The sequence below is a fragment of the Papio anubis genome, chromosome 8, assembly GCF_008728515.1.
Source record: "Papio anubis isolate 15944 chromosome 8, Panubis1.0, whole genome shotgun sequence".
Taxonomy (NCBI): domain Eukaryota; kingdom Metazoa; phylum Chordata; class Mammalia; order Primates; family Cercopithecidae; genus Papio; species Papio anubis.
The window spans coordinates 17,514,451-17,528,697 of record NC_044983.1 but is presented as its reverse complement, the minus strand read 5'-3'; the positions used below and the strand labels follow the sequence as shown (position 1 = coordinate 17,528,697).

Below are 14,247 nucleotides of genomic sequence, written 5' to 3'. Positions count from 1 at the left end.
TGCATTGTCTTACCCTTGTAGGAAGAGAAAGGAAAGGAAACAAATTGCCTTTTGCCTTAGGCTATACAAAGCGTTCCCCAGCATCCATTTGCCTGAATTTTCTTTCTCTAGAAGCAACACATCATGGAAGCATAGGGATTTATGTTTTAAGACTTAAAAAAAAAGTTCTTCCAAATGAAGGTCATGTCAGACACTAGGTACCATGAGTTCTTCCCACCCCTTTTCCCATGACTTTGACAGGAAGCCCATCCTGTACCCAGTCTTCTGTTGCAGCAGAGGAGGGAACAGCATTTATTAGCAACAGCTCAAGCCAGGGTTAGGGGATTCATGCACAGAATAAACTAGATTAACTTGTGCATTGTGTAAGCATGCACACCACCTAATTACCACTCTCTCCTCTAAATTTGTAGCACTATCTCTACCGTTCACTCGGCAATTAATCAGTCACCCGTAGACTCATCATTTCTTTGATGCTGTTACCTCAGTTTCTAACGCTGTCTTGTATTCTTATTTAATTACTCAACATGATTTAACTTTTGTAAATATTTGACCTATCTATACAAATGGACTGTAACCTGTTCAAGGGGGAGATTCTTGATGTCGCAGCTTGTTTAATGCAGCCTATGAAGAATCTATATTCTTCTTCCCTTGGCAAAAGCACTTGCTACTGTTCAGGTATTTTTATAGTTGAACTCCCATATAGTAGATCCTGGAAACCCTCACGGAGGAGGTACCTGAATTATGAGTCAGGTACAACCTGAGTGAGGAAGGACTTGCTCATACATTGTGTTTGTACTCTGAAAGTTAGAAGATATCTCTGTATAATGGGGAGGAGGAGGTCCCAAAGATGAAAACCTGGAAACAACGAAGAAAGAGACTGACTACTGGCTGTATATATTAAATACACAGAAAATTAAAGCAAGGTGGACTCCAGGATGAGATGCCTTTAGATGAACAGGTAAAAATCCAGGCATCTCCCATGGGTAAAACTTTCCTGGAAACTGACCAAACCGGGAAGGGAGAAATGGGTTGTCCTGACTTACAGGACCTGGGGCTGCAGACACCTCTAAGAGACATGAAGGTGCTTGCAGTGACCTCACACCATCTGAATGTCTTTGGAGATGGGAGGATAGCGCTGTCCTTGACTAGTGCCATACCTAGTACTGAAAAGGTTTTGGAGCATAACTTCAGTGCAACACACGGAACATGTGTACTGGGGGCACCCACCCAGAGAAAAGACTCAAGATAAAGTTCTGAAAGAGGAGAATCGCTGCAAATGTGGAGTGGTGCTGAAGTGAATGCGGGATCATAGGAAAAGAGAGTCTTGGCCAGGTGTGGTGTCTCATGCCTGTAATCCTAGCACTTGGGGAGGCTGAGGCAAGAGGACTACATGAAGCCAAGAGTTGGGCAACAAAATGAGACTCTGTCTCTATAAAAAAAAATTTAAGAATTAGCTGGGCATGGTGGCCTGCACCTGTAGTCCCAGCTACTTGGGAGGCTGAGAGAGGAGGATTGCTTGAGCCCAGGAGTTTGAGGCTGTAGTGAGCTATGATCATGCCACTGCACTCCAGCCTGGGTGACAGAGCAAGTTCCTGTCTCTAAAACAAAAAGTGTATTACATACAAGTATATATAATGTACATATGCAAAGTAAATTGTTTTAACCAAAGAAGAATAGCATCTTAGCGTGTAATAGGGTATTTGAGCTCTATAACCACTGGATTTTGTACCTGGAAACAGAGACGAAGGGGTTAGAGTGACTTGTCTCATATCCATCAGTGACACAGCTAGGTTTAGAATCATTCGTACATTCATGCAGTCATTCTAAAACATCTATTGAACACTTAGGAGGGACCCAGGCATGGTTTTAGCCCTGGATCCAGGTTTCCAGACTCCTAGACCAGTGCTCTACCCATCATAAGGCCTCCTACCTTGATCTAAATCTGAAAGGCATGTTTGGCATCAAACTCTAACATAGGCCCACTGATCCCTAAGATAAAAAACCAAGCTCACTCCAAGATCCAAAAGAAGAAGATGAGTCAAGGAGGGAGTGGCAGAACCAGTTTTACTGATTCAATTCCAGATAAAAACACAACTTAGCATTTTAAAAGTTTATGACTCTATATTTGTGTGGCCTTTACCCAAGATAGGTACTTGAAATGTAAACTTTACAAATTAGAAATGAGTTTCTGTACCTTTTGGAAAGAAAGAGTAGAGAGAAGTTGGGGCATGGGGATAGGCCAGATAGCTAGCACAACGGGGAGTGTGAGAGGAGAGGAAGCCATTAGGAAAAGAAGGGTGTCATAGACAGAAAAAGGGATTTGCTAGGCTGAAAGAGGGCTGAAGGTGGTTCTCTAGTATTTTCTGGTAGAAGACAACACCTGTCCCACTGGGCATGGAATGAATTCGTGGAATGTTAGCTCAAGACGTGCCCCATTTCAGAACATTCTGCTGTCCCTGGGAAAGAACGAATGCAAGAAATATCCTAGCTTCACGGCCTGGGGCCTGGGAATCCTTACCCATGCTAATCACAGCAATAGCTGAAGCGTACAGAGTGCTGTATCCTCTTGGCACTGTTTATCTCACTAATAACCCTGTGGGATAGTGAGGGAAGATATTACTACACCTATTTGGCAGATGAGGCAACTGAGGTTCAGGAAGATTCATGGGCTGGCCTAGATCACAGAGCTGCCTACAGGAGAGCCAGGCCTGAGACTGTCCTCTTCTACTAACTGCAAGTTGGTCATTTTTCCTGCCATGCTGTGCTGCTTTACCTGAGGATGGGGAAGGAGTCCAGGTTTAAATCTCTTTAGGGGAAAGAGTCACATCAAGAACATGTTGCCTGGCTCCTGGATTTGAATACAGATGAAAAGATGCTAAGTGGGGCCACTGCAATGTGATCTTATTTCCTTGGCTCAGTGGCTTCATTCGGTTGGCTCAGGATGCACGAAGATTTTCCTGGATTGTGTTTCTAGTCTTCCCTGGTTCAAGTTGTCTCCATGACAAAGAATAGTCATTAGCGATGACAATGCTGTTTTTAGTATGGGGAAGCTGCCAGAGAAACAAGAAATTGGTGTTAAAACTCCACTCGGTGTTCTTGGTACCTTTGATCCCAGTGAGTATCCAGTGAGTCTGGGCCGTTCTCTAACTGCTTGGGGAGTCCCAGTGCCCTCAGGTTACAAAAGAAATGGGTCAAGATATGGATGGGCCCTGATCACATATTTTCTCAGGGGATGCTGCCAACATGTGGGCATGTGAGTGACAGTACCTGGCCTTGCCTTTCAGAGCTGCCAACTTCAGGAACTTTACCTTCATCCAGCTGAATGGAGAATTCTCTCGGGGAAAGGGACTTGATGTTGGAGCCCGCTTCTGGAAGGGAAGCAACGTCCTTCTCTTTTTCTGCGATGTTGACATCTACTTCACATCTGAATTCCTCAATACGTGTAGGCTGAATACACAGCCAGGTATGGATCCTCTCTCTGTCACGCTCAGGTGGCACCCAGCCCTCTCTGGCCCATGTGTCGTCGCTTTCATGGGTCAGTCACTCCGATGTCCTGCTTCTGAATTAGTCTGTTCTACCCCAATAGCAAAGAAAAGGAAAACCATCTGTATCAGTCCATTCTCACACTGCTAATAAAGACACACCCAAGACTAGGTAATTCATAAAGGAAAGAGGTTTAATGGACTCATAGTTCTACATGGCTGGGGAGTTCTCACAATCATGGCGGAAGGTGAAGAAGGAGCAAAGGGAAGTCTGTCATGGCGGCAGGCAAGAGAGCGTGTGCAGGGGAACTCCCATGTATAAAACCATCAAATCTCTTGAGACTTATTTACTATCATGAGAATAGCATGGGAAAATCCACCCCCATCATTCAGTTACCTCCCACCAGGTCCCTCCCAGGACATCTGGGGATTATGGGAGCCACAATTCAAGATGAGATTTGGGTGGGGACGCAGCCAAACCATGTCACCATCTGGTTTGAGTTCTCCTCTGAGGCCACATCATAGGCCTGTCAGCCACCGTAATTCTGGGGCTGTTCCCAAGTTAATGTCCATAACCCCTCTTCCATCTGCAACTGGGAGGTCAGCTTTCATGAACGTTTCTAGGAGAAAGTGAGGTGGGGAGGACATGGACCTGGAAAACTGCCCAACCCTAAAGGGAAAGGAGTACCTGAGGGCGGTTACCTAGGGTGGAAGAGCTATTCGCACAAAGAACCCACAGTACTAACAACTTTCACAGATTCCACTCATAGGCAAGGCTGCTACTGAGCTGATGAACACTGGCACGGCCATGCAAATTGCTAAAATACAGAACTACTTCTGTGTAAATTGATAGAGCTACCACCCTGGACACTCTAACTCTAGTCCAACTGCCCAAAGTCACCCTGACCCAAAGTCAACCATTTAAGATGACCCCATGAGCCAGCAAGTAAAGACTTAATGTTTGGTGGGGTGGGGAGCACCGGGACTCTCTTTCACACCCCCTCCCAAGGCATGATGCCCAGTGCCTGGTCATGGACTGTCAGTATTTCAAATATCATTCCTGTGCTGGGAGATCAGAAATATTTGCAGATCTGACTGACTGGTCTGCTTGGTGCTGCACTTCTAAAACCCATGTTAGAGCTGAGTGAAGGGAAAAGGAAAAGTGGGTGCAGGCCGGGCACGGTGGCTCATGCCTGTAATCCCAGCACTTTGGGAGGCCGAGGCGGGTGGATCATTTGAGATCAGGAATTTGAGACCAGCCTGACCAACATGGTGAAACCCCATCTCTACTAAAATAAAAAAAATTAGCTGGGTGTGGTGGTGGGTGCCTGTAATCTCAGCTACTGAAGAGGCTGAGGCAGGAGAATCACTTGAACCCAGGAGGCAGAGGTTGCAGTGAGCCAAGATTGCAGCACTGTATTGTAGCCTGGGTGACAAGAGTGAGACTGCCTCTCTCTAAAAAAAAAAAAAAAAAAAAAAAAAAAAAAAAAAAAATGTGGGTGCAAATATCTGGGGTGTTTCCGAGGGCCAAATGTCAAGGAACAAACCTACTACTTGGATCTATCACTTTAAGTGAATGTTTGTTTTCTGGTTTGCAGGGAAGAAGGTATTTTATCCAGTTCTTTTCAGTCAGTACAATCCTGGCATAATATACGGCCACCATGATGCAGTCCCTCCCTTAGAACAGCAGCTGGTGAGTAATTACCCTGCAGATGCCTCTGTGTGGCTCTGTTTAGTGTCTGTCATTACCAGGGGCACCTGACCATGAGCAAAGGTGAGTGGAAATCTGTGCAATGATTCCCTTAGTAGTTTTTAAGTTTGGCAGATGTGCTAGCCTCTGCTCCTGGCGCCTCGTTGATTAAAAGTGCTTGCAATATTTAAAGCGGAAAATAAATGGAAGCAGTACTTTACAGAAAGGTAATTTCACACCTTCATAGTTTCCATCAATGGTTTTTGGAAACTAGTATTGTTGCATTATGGATGCAGTACAGTTTCTCTTGATTTTTGCAAAATCCTACAGGGTAACAAAGGTGAGATTTATGTTCCCATTTGACAGAAATCAAAAAGGGGTGGCTCACCCCAGAGAGGGTCAGAGCAATTCCCTGGACCTTGCAGGCAAATAAGGTCTTTGTGAATTTGAAGTGGAAATTCCCAGTGCCCTTCCCATTGGTGCCACCGTTCCCACACATCACGGTGCCTGGGTGGACGTTGGCATTAAAAGTATCACTGGCAAGGTGGCTCTCAAAGGAATATTGGAAGGATTTCTCCGCTAAGATCCTGGCTGCACAGGTGATGGATAGTGGATGCACAAGGCCCCCAAGGGTCCCTGTAGGCTGAGATGTCTCTGTTGTCACAGGCAGTTAGTCCACTTTGCAGAGAAGCAGTGCAGGCAGCAGGAGGAAAGGCAAGCCGGAAGAGGATCTCTGTGTTGTGTGGGCATGGCCCCCATGGATGGAATTTCCCGGCACTGTTGGCAGCATTGGCAGAGAGGGAAAAGACGCTTCTCCCACTTCAAGCTGGGCTGGGATCTTTTCCTGCAGGGAGATGAGCCAGGTTTGTCTGAAGCTGTGTTCTAGCTCAGGCGGTATCTCATGGTGGCCTTCCCACCTGAGGGACGTCTGTTATTCCTTGCTGTGGGCAGCTGTGCCTCTTGCTAAGGCAAATCCATGCTTCTTCCCATTGAGGACCCCTTAGGATGGAGGAAGGATATCTGCTGTGGGAACCTGAAGACGCGATGGCACCAGGCCTTTGATGCTTCCGTGCAATGGGAGGGTAAACTGATTTCCATCCAAAATCCATGTTCTGTGAAATTCTTTGAGGATTGACTTTGTGTGTAAGCTTCCAGAAATAGCAAAACCTGTTCTTTCCGGCCCCATCCAGTGCCTTTCATCCTCTACCCCCCAGTGAACCTCTGGCAGCTGATACTATATTTTCCAGAAAGTTTCAACTTTGGGGCCCTCAGATTGGACAACGTTCATATCTTATATCCTAGCGTGGCTTCATTTTGGGCTGCACCAGCTTTACTAATAATACAGTTCCCTTTTCCCCTAGTGGAACTGTAATACCACAGATATACCGTGTATCTGTTTTTGTACTGTGTCTGTATCTGCGCTTTATACATAAAAACAGTAAGAGTTTTTCACATCGTAAGAATCAGTTTTCAGCCAGGTTTGGTGGCTCATGCCTTTATTCCCAGCACTTTGGGAGGCCAAGATGGGCAGATCACTTGAGGCCAGGAGTTTGTGACCACCCTGGCCAATGTGTCAAAACCCATCTTCACTAAAACATAAAAAATTAGGTGGGCATCGTGGCACACACCTGTAGTCCCAGCTACTAAGCAGGCTGAAAATCACTTGAGCCTAGGAGGCAGAGGCTGTAGTGAGCTGAGATCGCACCACTGCACTCCATCCTGGGTGAAGGAGTGAGACCCTGTCTCAAAGAAAATAGTCAGTTTTCATCTATAGTCATGTGTTACTTAACAATGGAGACATGTCGTGAGACATGTATCGTCAATAATTCCATCATTGTTCAGACATCATACAGCGCACTTATGCAAACCTACATAGCATAGCCAACTACACACCTAGGCTGTATGGTACAGGCTATTGCTCCTAGGTTACAAACCTGTACAGCATGTGACTGTCCTGAATACTACAGGCAATTGAAGCACAGTGATATTCTGTATCTAAACGTAGAAAAGGCACAGGAAAAATATGGTGTAAAAGATTTTAAAAATGGTTGCCATGAATGGAGCTTGTAATACAGGACTAGAATTTGCTCTGGATGAGTCAGTGAGTGGATGGTGATTGAATGTGAAGGCCTGCGACATTACTGTCCACTGCTGTGGACTTTATAACCACTGTAGACTTAGGTGACACTAAGTTTATGTTTTAAGTTTTCCTTGGCCGGGTGTGGTGGCTCACACCTGTAGTCCCAGCACTTTGGGAGGCTGAAGCAGGTGAATCACGAGGTCAGGAGTTCGAGACCAGCCTGGCCAACATGGTGAAACCCCGTTTCTACTAAAAATGCAAAAATTAGCTGGGCATGGTGGTGTGCGCCTGTAATTCCAACTACTCCACAGGCTGAGGCAGGAGAACTGCTTAAACCCGGGAGGCAGAGGTTGCAGTCAGCCAAGATCATGCCACTGCACTCTAGCCTGGGCAACAGAGCAAGACTCTGTCTCGGGAAAAAAAAAAAAAAAGCAAGTTTTCCTTTCTTTAATAATAAGTTAACCTTGGCTTCCTAGATGATCAGCATCTTATATGCAGCCTGTTGTTGACAGAAATGTCGTTATGCATCACACAAGTTACACTTACAAGAACATGTTTTTAAATCTTTTACACCATATTTTTCTTGTACTTTTTCTATGTTCACATACACAAATACCATTGTGTTACAATTGCCTATGCTTACAGTCGATGGTTAAGAAGCACATAACACCCTCATTGAGACAGAAATTTCTTGTTTCCTTTCCCAGAGTTCTAAGCTTCTAATTGGATTGGAAGGGAAACAGGATACAGGATTTATTTTCTTTCAGCCAATCAAAGTTAAAATTCCTTTGGTTTTAAGTAATGTGTTGTTTTGCATTTGACATAGAATGTGATTCATATTTCCACTTCAAACTCGTAAAGACCTTATTTGCTTGCAAGGAATTGTTTTCGTTTTACAATCCAACGGTTTTTTTCCTTGTTTTATTATTCCTGCAGAGGAGGAGTTGCGAAGGGAATTAGAGGCACAGCACAGTTAGGCAAGTTTCTCACCTCCTCAGAATTAGTGGTCAAAGCAGAAACCACTCAGATTCCCCGTGTCCATTGCCAGAGGCTGTGAATTATCCTGCAGCCCCTGACATTTACTTCCAAATGCAATTTTGACCTTTCCTAGACCACAGAGCTCTGATATTTTAGAGTTCAGTATTTATGACTGTTTAGTTTGGTGACACAGCAGTTCTTCTCTTTGAGATGGAGGACTGCCTCTTCCCAAAAGAAGAGTAGGATTATGTTTTTTACTGGACAAACTAGTTCTTGAGCACTCACTGCCTACAGAGGACTGGCCTAGGTGCCAGTGGGGAAGTCAGAAGAAATGAAACACTTTCATGTACTTGGAAGTAATTTGTGAGAGTGTTTCGTTCACTTTCTTCTTTTTATAGAGGTGGACTGGCTTGTTCAGGATTGCACAGCTTGCTAGTGGCAGAGCTCAGGGCAAAAATCGGGATTTCCCTCTATCAGTACAGAGGAAAAAAATTTGCTTAGGATCTAGATGAGAACTGATGTTTGAAGGAAAAATCTTGACAAAAATTCCAAAGGAGAACATAAAACTGTAGAAATAGAATGGGCCAGGTGCGGTGGATCACGCCTGTAATTCCAACACTTTGGGAGGCCGAGGTGGGTGGATCACGAGGTCACGAGATCGAGACCATCCTGGCTAACACAGTGAAACCCCATCTCTACTACAAAAAGTTAGCCGGGCGTGGTGGTGGGCGCCTGTAGTCCCAGCTACTCGGGAAGCTGAGGCAGGAGAATGCAGTGCGTCCGGGAGGCGGAGCTTGCAGTGAACCGAGATCGTGCCACTGCACTCCAGCCTGGGTGACAGAGCAAGTCTCGGTTTAAAAAAAAAAAAAAATAGAATGGAGATGGATTATGTAGGTGGCGAGAAGGTGTAAAATTAGAAGTAGTGGTTGGAGATGGATCAATTAGTAATGACTTTCTACTGAGGGTATGTTTTGACTCAGTCTTGGAAGAGATTCTATCTATATATTAATTACTACATCCTTGATAGCCTTATTGGAATACATCAGTATCAAAGGTGAAGGGAGAACAGAGATATAGAATGCTGCTCTAATGAAAGTTACTTTTGCAAACAAAAGACAATCTTTACTAGCAGCCTTTGAAATACGATCACATTAGTCACTGTATGTTATTCCTTCTCGTGACTGTTGCCACTGTCATTTGATAGTGTTTTGCCTTCAGACAAAAGCAAGAAACCACATTTATGATTGTGTGTGTGTGTGTGTGTGCGCGTTTCGACTACTGTTTTTTTTCCCTGTATCAACCATTAGCAATACATATTAAGTGAAACTATGAGATTTTATACTAATATTTAACTTTTTTAGTTTAAACCATGAGATAAGACTTGCTGGTGCTTTAATGTAGAAATACTTTGCTGAGAAAGGAATAACTATAATTTAAACAAACATTAACTTTAGATGTTTCACATTCCTGGTTCAAGCTTTGCCAGTTCCTGTTTAGGTCACCACAGGAGCCTCCTACCAGTACTATCTTTAGCCTCCTTCCCTTCTCTAGACTCCAGTTTTTTGTTCACCTTCTGCCAGAGATAGGCTTCTGAATCACAGATTCATTCAGTTTTTAGAAATCTTTTTTGGCACAGAGCCAGAGATGTGTCGGTAAATATTTAATGACCTGCTCTCTGAAAAGAGGGTGCGGGGGAAAGACCTGATGTATAGCATTTGCCAATTTCCATGGTGTAAATACTCCCACCATGGCTTATTTCAGGCTACCAGCATGACGTCACTGAACACAGGGTTGGGAAGAGATTTGCGCAATCCTTGTGAGCTGGTGCAAGTTTGCTCCAGCTCAGCACTGCAACAACGAGTCCTTGTTGGATTCGTTGTCCTCTACAGACCGACTCTTAAATGGACGCAGAGAAAATATCTGTAAACCCCAGAACCTGGCACGTGGTACCAGCTCCATAGTCGCCCAACCAGTCCTGTTGCCAGGTGAGCACACCTGCTCAGTCTCCCTGGCTGTCACTGCTCCTCAAGGCCACCTCCTTACCATTTCTAATGCCCATGGCATCCGATGTGCACATCTTGGTCTGCCATGCAGTCTTACCCATCAGTTAAATCTGATGACTTTGTGATACTACTCAGTGTGTGCAAAGTGTGCTGGCTTCTGTCTTTCCCCTCCCTCTGGTCACGCCCTTGACCTCTCTACCTCCTTTCAGAAAGTATTGTACCATTGCAGTTCAGTTGAAACCTTTATGTAAATTTCCGAATGAGCATGGCACATCCTGTGCATCCTTGCATTCTGTTTTTATTTATTCAAGAAACATACACCCCCCCGAATACCAAAATTAGTATGAACAGAGGCCATTTATGGGGCCTTTCCAGAATCCAGCCCCGTGCCCACATTATCTCATGTAATACTCAATAGGGGGAAGAGGTGCTGATATTCTCATTTCACAGATGAGGAATTGAGGACCAGATGCCCGCAGCGGCTAAGTGGCAGGGGTGGGAACACGAGTGCCACACCATGTGACTGCACCTGGGCTGAGGATGCTGGGCAACAGGGGATACATCCTTTGCCCTCAAAGCGCTTCAGGGGGGCAACAAGGGCATCTAGTTTTAGATGATAGGTGCCTGGAAATGGCAGAACCTGGTTGACTCCTTGTCCAGTATGATTCCCTTAGAAGACACAATGTATTTTCTATGCACACCCCTAGAAAAGACTTACAGCAAATTATGAATAAGTGCAAATACATCTGGGAGGATATGGCTTTTGAGTCTGTTCTTAAATGAGTCTTTTAAAGCTGTGGCTCTAGGATACCTTATTTCTCAAGACATGGAACTGTCCCTGGAGTCTTAGAATTGTTCTGAGCGTGGCAGCATGGCTGAGTGATCTTGGGTAAGTCATTCTGCCTTCATACCAAGAGGTCACAAGAAGAAGGCATGCAGCCCTCCTGGCACCCTCTGCAGCATGATCACTGAGTCCTCAGGGTCCAGATAATAAGGAATGGACAGCCCGGGCAGGGTTGGACAGCTTGCTAGTGGCAGAGATCAAGGCAAAATTGGGATTTCCTTCTATCAGTACCGAGGACACCAGCCTGGACACCGACATCGCCATAGCTCAGGGAGTCTGCTCCTCCCAGGCCAGAAACCTCTATGTAATTGACATGGCCTGGTGCAAGATGAAAATGTGAGCCCCTGTTCAAAAAGTATTACGAATTTCACGACAGTGACAGCAGGCCTTGGGGCTTTCCATGTATGGGGGCCCGGTGCAACTGCATGGATTGCTTTCCTGTAAGCCGGCCCTGCTCGCGGGCATTGCTGTGAATGCAAGGTAGGCCAGGCACAGCCTCGGTGCTGGGGAGACTCTCTGATTGAGAGGAGGCGCTCTGCCTGAGCAGTTGCTATTTATTTTGTTTTAGGGTCCAGATTGCTTCATGGGCAGGTGGCCAAGTCAGCACCATTAAACCAGACAGGCACTGACTGCGGCCCCAGCTCACATGCAGCTGCAGGGCGGCTGCCTTCCCACATCTTTGGGGAGAGATGCTGATTTGTGCTTTGTCGTTTGGTCCTAATAGAAAATAATCATCCCTGTCACGTGAATCACCCACAGAGCTGTGGCTCTGGAAACTTCCTGTGAGAGAGCAGGGCTGACAACTGTCCTTTTGTGGTGTATTCGTGCCCTGCGGTGCTCTGCTGGGATCTCAGGTGGGGAGGGAGTGGGTGCTGCAGAGAGAGTTGAGAGGAGGCCAGCTATCAGAGGACATTTTAGAAAATGAGGATAGCAGGCTGGGTGCAGTGGCTCACGCCTGCAATCATAGCATTTTAGGAGGCTGAGGCAGGTGGATCACCTGAGATCAAGAGTTCGAGAGCAGCCTCGCCAACATGGCAAAACCTCTTCTTTACTAAAAATATAAAAAATGTAGCCAGGCATGGTGGTGCATGCCTGTAATCCCAGCTATTCGGGAGGCTGAGACACAAGAATTGCTTGAACCCAGGAGGCAGAGGTTGCAGTCAGCCAAGGTCGCACCACTGCACTCCAGCCTGGGCAACAGAGCAAGACTCCATCTCAAAAAGTAAATAAATATATAAATAAATGAGGATAGCACTTGCAAACAGATCAGTGAAATCCAGAACAGGAGGAAGAGATGTTTTTTCTTTTAAAGTCTCCTCTTTATCTTAGGGTTCCTTCCTCCTCTGTTGTAGCCGACATCTTTGGTGCATCACTTGTCAATGCTCGAACAGAACGGTGGAGCTTCTCACAACTTGCAGCAAGGTTTCTAAGAAGTCACACACTCCGCCTTAGACCCCAGGGAGGTGAAAACATTTTTGTCTCTTGGTCCAGAGCCACAGAATTCTGAGAGATTCTCACCATTGCATTTCCCAGGCCTTTGCTGGGCCACTTGCTGGCGAGCATCTTGCAGCATGTCTGTTTCCTCTGGCTTGGAACCATCTCTGCCCTAGGACTGCTCTTGGTTCATTCATTGAGGAAGTATTTACTGAGGACTTGCTGTATGCTGGACATTGTTCTGGGTGCTGGAGATGTAGCCGTGAACAAGAACAAGTCCTGAGCTTACATTAACCAGGACTGCTGACTGAAGCAGTCAGCAAACAGAGAAGCAGATACATCAACAGGATCATTTCAGAAGCCAGAATTGTTACAGAGAAAATAAACCAGGGTGACAGTGGAGCAAGTGGCATTAGGGTGGCAGGTGCATAACACGGGCCAGGAGGGTCAGGACGACCACTCTGACTAGTGACATTGGAGCACAGCTTAGTGGTGAGTGGGGAAAGGGTGACCCAGGCAGGAGGGACTGCAAGTGTCTGGCCTTGGAGACCTGTGAGCATGGAGAATCCAAGGGCGGGGGTGGGGTGGGGAATGGGCCTTATGTAGGGCAGAAGGATGAGAAGAAATGAGATGGCTGAGGATTAGGGAACCTCATGTGCAGGGCTTCATGTGGGAACATGATGTAATCGGATGTGCACTTGAGGGCACACACTCCTGCCAGACTGCCATTGAGGGCGTCCTTCCAGTTAGTGGCCCAGCACAGCTGTGGGTGGTGGAACCTCGATGAAGGGAACTCCGTCTTGCCCTGAAATTACATGCTGTGGGCATGACCAAATGGGTTTCCACAAAGGGCTAAATTTCAACAAGCTGTTCAGATAGTGGCTTTCTGTGGCTTGCCAGCTTCCAAACCGACTTTAATAAATGTTTACACAGCTCGCTCCCCAGCTCATAAGCCAGATTGCCTCCATCATACTGTTCCCATGTGAGGGTCACCCTTCACCTTATTCAACCTTGAAAGGCCCTACATCAATGCAGCCCAGAGTCCCTGGATGCCTCCGTCTTGTCTTCCTTCCCAAGGCTTGGCCAATTGTCTTTCCTGTTTGGAGCATTCCTTTTTAAATTCCATGTGTACCCCAGCCAAATATTTGAAGATTGGATACTGGCACTTCTCTTTGACTCCATTTTTACCCATAAGCTTAGGGAACTTGTCTAGGTTGCCAGCAGAAGGAATATTAGTCCATTTGCTGCAACAGAAACTGTGTACCTGGTAAGGCGGGGATGGAACAAAGTCCATTTTTAAAAAAATTACTCCTTGGAGACTTCTCCAGACTTTCATGCCTTGCAAAATCTTTCCAGTTGATACTAATGAAATTGTCTTGTCATTTGGGAGATGCTGTATAAGGGTCCTGTATTCTGAAGTAGAACTGGAGAATACTTGCTGGGGGTAACTTTAACCAACAGAACCTCTCTTGGTCCTTACTTTCCTTGGGCAGTCCTGATGCTTGCAGGAGAGGGTGGCAGCAGGTCCCCATTCCCTGTGGAATGTAAGTGACATCGTAGAAGTGACATCTACCTATAGATTGTAGTGAAAGTAAGAGTTTCATACATTACAAAATTAAGGAACGTTTAAGATTCATCAGCCCTTCTGCAAGCCATTTATCGAATATAATTAGCCTGTGGTGAAACTTCAGGAAGAGGGAAGATGTGATAAACACTTGGATGTGAAAGCTGACAGA

The 14,247-nt window shown here is 45.8% G+C and overlaps 1 protein-coding gene across 8 annotated transcripts in view; it reads left to right on the top strand.

Annotated features, from left to right (window-relative positions):
- CSGALNACT1 (chondroitin sulfate N-acetylgalactosaminyltransferase 1) overlaps positions 1 to 14,247 on the top strand; it is a 360,793-nt gene that overhangs the window by 339,639 nt on the left and 6,907 nt on the right. For all 8 annotated transcript variants that reach the window (XM_017961823.2, XM_017961828.3, XM_017961825.3 and 5 more), the window contains 2 exons: positions 3,285 to 3,463; positions 5,081 to 5,175. In XM_017961823.2, the coding sequence (XP_017817312.1) occupies positions 3,285 to 3,463; positions 5,081 to 5,175 (274 nt within the window). The remainder of the gene's footprint in view (positions 1 to 3,284; positions 3,464 to 5,080; positions 5,176 to 14,247) is intronic.